Source organism: Scleropages formosus, chromosome 17 (assembly GCF_900964775.1).
Source record: "Scleropages formosus chromosome 17, fSclFor1.1, whole genome shotgun sequence".
NCBI lineage: Eukaryota > Metazoa > Chordata > Actinopteri > Osteoglossiformes > Osteoglossidae > Scleropages > Scleropages formosus.
In genome coordinates this window covers 26414299-26420298 of record NC_041822.1, presented here as the reverse complement: position 1 = coordinate 26420298, position 6000 = coordinate 26414299, and the positions used below count along the sequence as shown (strand labels likewise).

The following is a 6000-nucleotide window of genomic DNA, read 5'->3' as shown; positions in this document are numbered from 1 at the left end:
ACCTGAGCTTCATCATGCCACAAAATGAGCCTTAAAAAAATCATATTGACAACATGAGAATGTTACTTGTATTATTATTATTGTTTGCTATTGTTGTTATTATTGTTACATTGTCAAAGAACTGGCCAAGGTAAATGTGTACCTTCCTGCTCAGTTACCGTGGGATTTTAAAGCAGGATCCAGATCGCGCCACGGTCTCCATGGAAACGTGCGACGCTTCCCACCAGTGTGCTGCTCCATCTCTAGAACACACAAACAGTCCAGGGGGGTCTAGGTTCTTCACTCCATTAAAGTCAGGATTTTCTCTGAGCCCGAACGCGGGTCCTGGTGGCGGCACCGCGATCGTGGCACTGCTCGTGGCTGAAACGGTCAGAGCTGTGGCGCCCTCTGCTGTCCACTGGTGTCTGTTGGCGGAAAGCAGTCGGGCGTCCGGAGCCCTGGGCCTTTTCACAGTAGCTGTGCTCTGCTCCAAGTAAGGCCAGGAGGCCAGGACTTTCACTTTTAAACTAAACTTTGAACATTATTTTTAACTAAATAAAATTTTTGCCTCTTCTGTGCTTTGCTCATAGAAAACTGCTCATTCACGTTCAACTATGAAAGTGCCAACAAACCTGGGAGTCAAATCACTGTCTGTGTGGTGTGCACCAAGCCGACGCTACCCCCCAACACCCACAGACACTTTAAGTGCCTGTCTCCAGCTCACCTCTGAAATGTATGGGCCTGGAATGAAACCCCACTTTCATAACATAATCTCACAAGGTGAAAAACAGTGACTTTGTTCAGTCTTTTATTTGTTTGGTTCACTTTACAACGGCTTCATTATAAAGTTCAGTGTTTTGACATTTTTCTGCTCACAATCCAGCCTCCAGCCTCAACCTCAGAGGTTCCTGTTGGTCCCTTACACCTAGGGAGCACCGACAGCAGGACGACAGCCCCCTCTGGACACATTTCACAGGATAAAGTCGCACAAAAAAGGTACAAAAAGAATCACCTTTATTTAAAACTGCATCAGTTAGCAAAGTTCACTGATTTGTTCATAATCCACACGCTGAGAACCCAGAAGCAGGCGGTGTGCTGGAGTGACCCACAGGGAGTGTGTGTTGTGTGTGGGGGAGGGGGGTAATGACTAACAATGACTAACATCACAAAGGAGAAACTTTGTTCTTCATAAACAAAACAAACATTAACTGCCCTCCTCCGCTTTACTGTAATTCCATGAATAAACAGCTCATCTGTAGCAGCACTGCACACAAGTGTTTGCCGTAACCCAACAGAACACACAGTTAGGGAATCAGCTGCAAAGTATAGTATTTCATCTGTGAGCGGTAAAATACCCTTTCCTAGTAAATCTGCACCTCGAACTTGAGTGTCAGTGCAGAAGACACAGCGCGGTGCTGTACCACAGTGCAGTACTGTGCAGTACTGTGCTGTACTGCGATTCCTGCTCTAAGTGCACTTCATGGTAAAACGCCATCAAGTTTCACTGTGTCTTCGTTGCAATGCACTGTATTTGTTGCCCCTGCAGTGTGGTGGGAATTGGTTCTGGAGACGAATATTTATCTGGTTACCGTAGTAAAGCCACATCTGAACAATGTAAGGAGATGATTGACAGGCAGCTATTATTAATGCTTTGTGAGGCACACATGAACTGCAAGAGCGACTGCTACCAGTAGTAAAACACGGCTTGTACCACAGTACCTACAGAATGTATTTAACCATTTAAATACTCGAGGATTTACTGGCTTTTCCCGAAAACAAACACAAAGAAAAAAAAATTCTTTAAAAAAAAAAAAAAAAAAAAAAAAAAAAATCAAGTAGTCATTTTTTTCCCCCAACCGTCTTTCACACGCAGACATGACGACTAGCACGGGGGGGACACCCCGAAGTACCTGAAGCTTCCTGTTACCAAGGTGCCCCAGGATGCTGCGTTGCTTTCTACCTACTGCTCTGATGTAGTGCACCCTGCTGGGGGGAAGTGCATCTGCACTCTGCAGCCAGAGGCCCGCAGCCACTGTTCCGCTGCACTTGGAGTCACTACAAGGGAAACATGGACTTGCGTGTTTTGGGGGGTGGGGGAGGGGGTCTTGCGTCTCCTTTTACTGGTAGCGGGGGGGTGAACTGCAGACAGAGAGACGAGCGATGAACTAATGAGTACAAAGGGCTTTACCATGCTTGAACCCACCCTCCTGCGCCTCCTGGCCCCACCCCCTCCTCACCTCTGCAGAGCTGTGGCGAATATCGCCGTCATGGAGGTGCTTCTTCGGTGGCATGGGTGGCGGCGTCCCCGGGGGGTCAGGGGTCCCATTGTTGTCAGTCGGGAGGGAAGTGAAGCCTGCAGGAAGAGGACGATCGGGACGTCATCAGAGGCCAAGGCTGACGTACTGCGGCCAGGTGCCCCCCACCCCACACCCCCATGGAGCTGAGCACGTACTGGAGCTACGGGGTGTGTGCGGCGAGGCCGGCAAGGGGCTCAGCGGGATGGACAGACTCAGCGGCGAGGAGGCGCCCTGGAAGAGCGAAAGCGTGAGTCGCCGGTCACCCAGCTGAAGGCTCTTGGGCCTCTGCTGCTTCTCCGGAGGGACCTGTGGGACGAATAGGAGCCAACGTGAAGACATGGCCGATGCCAATCCACGATGGGACACGGGCGGGTGTGCGGACACCTCCTCTACGCTCACCTCGTCCGTGTCAGACACCCGCTCCAGCAGCACCTGCGACTTGCTCACACTCCACTCTTTGCGGTTCTTACGGCTGATCCGGTTGTCCTCCTCAGAGCGGGAGAGGACGGAGGCCCGGCGGTCGTTACCGTGGGACAGCAGAGAGCTGAACAAACACACAGGTGTAAACACAGAGAACAAGGACGCACCTGTGACCTGTACAAGGAGCTGAGAAGCAAATTCATTGATCAGGGGCCTCTGGTAGTGTAGCGCTAAGAGCGGCTGCCTTTGAACCCAAAGGTCGCAGGATCAAATAGTTACGTGCACCTCCGGCTATAGTACCTTCGATCTAGGTACTAAAATTACCCAGCTGTATAAATAGGTAAATAATTGGATGTAGCTTAACACTCCTTAAGCTCCTATGGAGAAAAGAATCAGATAAATGTAAATCAGTAACTGAATCAACAGGAAGTGCAGTTTGTTTTATAAATGTCCAGCCAGTCAGCACGTGGACTTCAGTCAAGTACAGGGGTAATGAGGCAGAGGAATCAGCTGGGTGTCCGGACAGGCCCAAGGGCAAACTTGGGATGAGTGACCGCGACTGCGAGCTCTACTGACTCCTGGGAGCAGGGCCGAGAGGGGCCGCCATCAGAGGCCGAGCTGCTGGACAGTCCAGAGGAGGTGCTGGAGAGGCTGGAGACGGTGGACATGCGACGCAGGGTAGATGACATGATGTAAGGCATCACGACTGAGCCCACGCGGCTCTTCTTCCTCTCGGTCAGGGAGCAGGGCTGCAGCAGCAAACGGAGCGACAAGAACGGGTGAATGTCAATGAAGAAGGTATTGACCCCAGTGGGGGAGACATTGACCCTAGTGATGGGATATCCACACCAGTGAGGCCGCTGATGACGAAGGACTGCAGGAAGGAAAAAAGGACGTAGGGATGTCAGTCTTTGACGGCATCTGTGTTCCGCCACTCGCACTCATAACAGGAGAGCTACTGTAATGAGGAAGATAACACAGGAAGATGGACCGACCATGAAGAGAACACTAACCAGAGTGATGACTCCATAGTGCTTCTCCACCTTCTCACGCAGGTCCTGGAAGCAGGTCACCAAGTGGTTGTGCAGGGGCTTCAGCTGCTCCGTCGATTTCTCACCATGGATCCGGATCCCATCCGCTAGGAGAGGAATCTGAGCACAGTGACCACAGGAGTTCCTGGTCAGGGGGGTTTTCTATTCAAGCGGAGCTCTGAGAAAGGCTGAGCAGTTGCTGACTTTCACCTGCAGGGCAATGAGATGTTTGAGGACCTCAATGCGCTCCAGGTCCTCCGGGTGTTCGCGGATGTAGGTGTCTGTGAAGAATGCCTGAAAACAGAAAGGCAAAAAAAAAAATCCAAATCTAGAAGACCAGTCATGAGTGTCAGAGAAACACAAAAAGAAGACAGAGCACTGCACATGTTTATGGCAGGAGGCACTGAACAGGAGTATGAGTAGACAACACATTTTCATTTCCAGTCCTTTGCTTTAATTTAAATGAAACTCAAAGTAAAAATATGAAAGTACTTTTTATTCATTACAGCATTCATTAATTATTGCTACATCTGAGACTTTTACAAAACCTAAACATCTGCATGTTAACCTTTAAATAATACATTAGATTATAGATAATTTAGAGATAAATGAAAGTGGGCGCGAGGGGAGAAGCCATGCAGAGTCAGAGGCCATCCAGACCGACCTTCTCGTAGTTGGCAAAGCCACCCATAACTGCAGGGTCCACGATGCCATTGAGCATCATGGAGAGCGGGTGAACCGGCAGCGATCGGTCACATGCCTGCTGCTGCACCAGGTTACCCAGCTTCTCGTTAGCCATCTCCATGGTCTCGATGGCATTCTGCAACGGGCTGATCTCCTCCTGCGGCACAGAGTGACACTGAGGTCACAGCTCTGATCAGGTCAACCCAAGGACCATTGGGGTCAAGGTTCACTGGGTGTGACTAAGGCTCACTGGGGGAAAAGCCTCAATGATTGATGAGGCCCGGGGAGGGGGAGGGGGGGTCAAGGGTAAATTCATGATCTACATGGGGTGAATACTCATGACTGGGGGAGAAAACAGACAAGACTGAAGTACCAGGAGAGAAAAGAGAGACAGCACCGGAAGGCAGCGCAGCTGAAAAGTCTACTTACGACGGAGATGGACTTCACTTCAAACCACTTGAGGATCCCCGGAAAGCGGTAGGCCGTAACGTAGGTGGTCCTCTCGATCCACATGGTCTACAGAGAGGGCAGGTAACCGTGTTCAACAAGCAGAAGGTCTGGTAGCATTCCTTGTTTTCTTGCTGGATATGACACGAACTCTGACCCGCTACCACATGTGCTGCTCACTCTCACAAGTGGCGTGAAATGATGACCGGTGAAGATCGATCGGCTCTTTAATGCACCCTTCCTCGTTGAGGACAAACACCAGCTAGAGGACGTTTACTCACAGCAAACTCATTGTCTGGGTCCTTCTCACCCTTCCGGAATGGTCTCGAGTACTGGAACTGGTCTACTTCATTGGCTCTGTAGTAACTGGGAATGATGGAAACCACTAAGCAGTGGATCGAGAGAAAACCGTCAGCAGAGTGTTTCCTGGCCCAGGGAGGTACAGACTTACTTGAGGATCTGCTCAGGGACACCCTTGTCTTTAAACTGCTGTGGCAGCTTCAGAACTGGCTTCACTGTGAAACACTGTATGTCTGAGACGTCACTAAGGTCACAACAGTGCGACACAGCCCAGTCTCTAACACTAAAACCACCATTCTCCATTTACCATATTTATACACTGGGTCCTCCTTGACTTAAAACAGCAGACAGGACAGAAATCTGTTAACAGTTTGTGTTGTTCATAACTCCAAAGTCACTCTTACCACTAAGTCACACTCAATCAAAGGTTATTAACGCAAACGAGCCTCAGCTTATTTACTGGTGAAGTTCTGTTAACAACCTTGGACAGAGCTATAATAAATAAAAAGATGTTTTTTTTCAGTATCTTTATTAACTTTGAGCTACATTAAACACGTTTTTATTGAGTACTTTTTTTTTTTAATCTCCATAAACTTGCCAACCGATTCATCCCATAAACATGCAACATTCCTGAGAAATATCAGACATGAGCTGTATGTTTACATTTATCTGACACTTTTCTCCAAAGTAAGTTACATTATCAAACCATTTGATTATTTACCCCTTTACATAGCTGGGTAATTTTACTGGAGCAGTTTAGGGTATGTACCTTACTCAAGGGCACTACAGCTGGAGGTGGGATTCAAACCTGTGACGTTTGGGTGCAAAGTCAGCAGCTGTAA

At 49.0% G+C, this 6000-nt stretch overlaps 1 protein-coding gene across 1 annotated transcript in view; it reads right to left on the bottom strand.

Moving 5' to 3' along the window:
• Nucleotides 1-773: 773 nt before the first annotated feature.
• Nucleotides 774-6000, bottom strand: part of dock5 (dedicator of cytokinesis 5) — a 29470-nt gene continuing 24243 nt past the window's right edge. Inside the window, exons 41-51 of the mRNA XM_018731690.2 lie at nucleotides 5310-5391; nucleotides 5140-5224; nucleotides 4841-4927; nucleotides 4392-4568; nucleotides 3938-4021; nucleotides 3710-3847; nucleotides 3273-3445; nucleotides 2676-2820; nucleotides 2432-2582; nucleotides 2217-2332; nucleotides 774-2118 (exon numbers count right to left, since the gene is read on the bottom strand). Coding sequence (XP_018587206.2) covers nucleotides 2035-2118; nucleotides 2217-2332; nucleotides 2432-2582; nucleotides 2676-2820; nucleotides 3273-3445; nucleotides 3710-3847; nucleotides 3938-4021; nucleotides 4392-4568; nucleotides 4841-4927; nucleotides 5140-5224; nucleotides 5310-5391 — 1322 coding nt within the window. The 3' untranslated portion in view covers nucleotides 774-2034. The remainder of the gene's footprint in view (nucleotides 2119-2216; nucleotides 2333-2431; nucleotides 2583-2675; nucleotides 2821-3272; nucleotides 3446-3709; nucleotides 3848-3937; nucleotides 4022-4391; nucleotides 4569-4840; nucleotides 4928-5139; nucleotides 5225-5309; nucleotides 5392-6000) is intronic.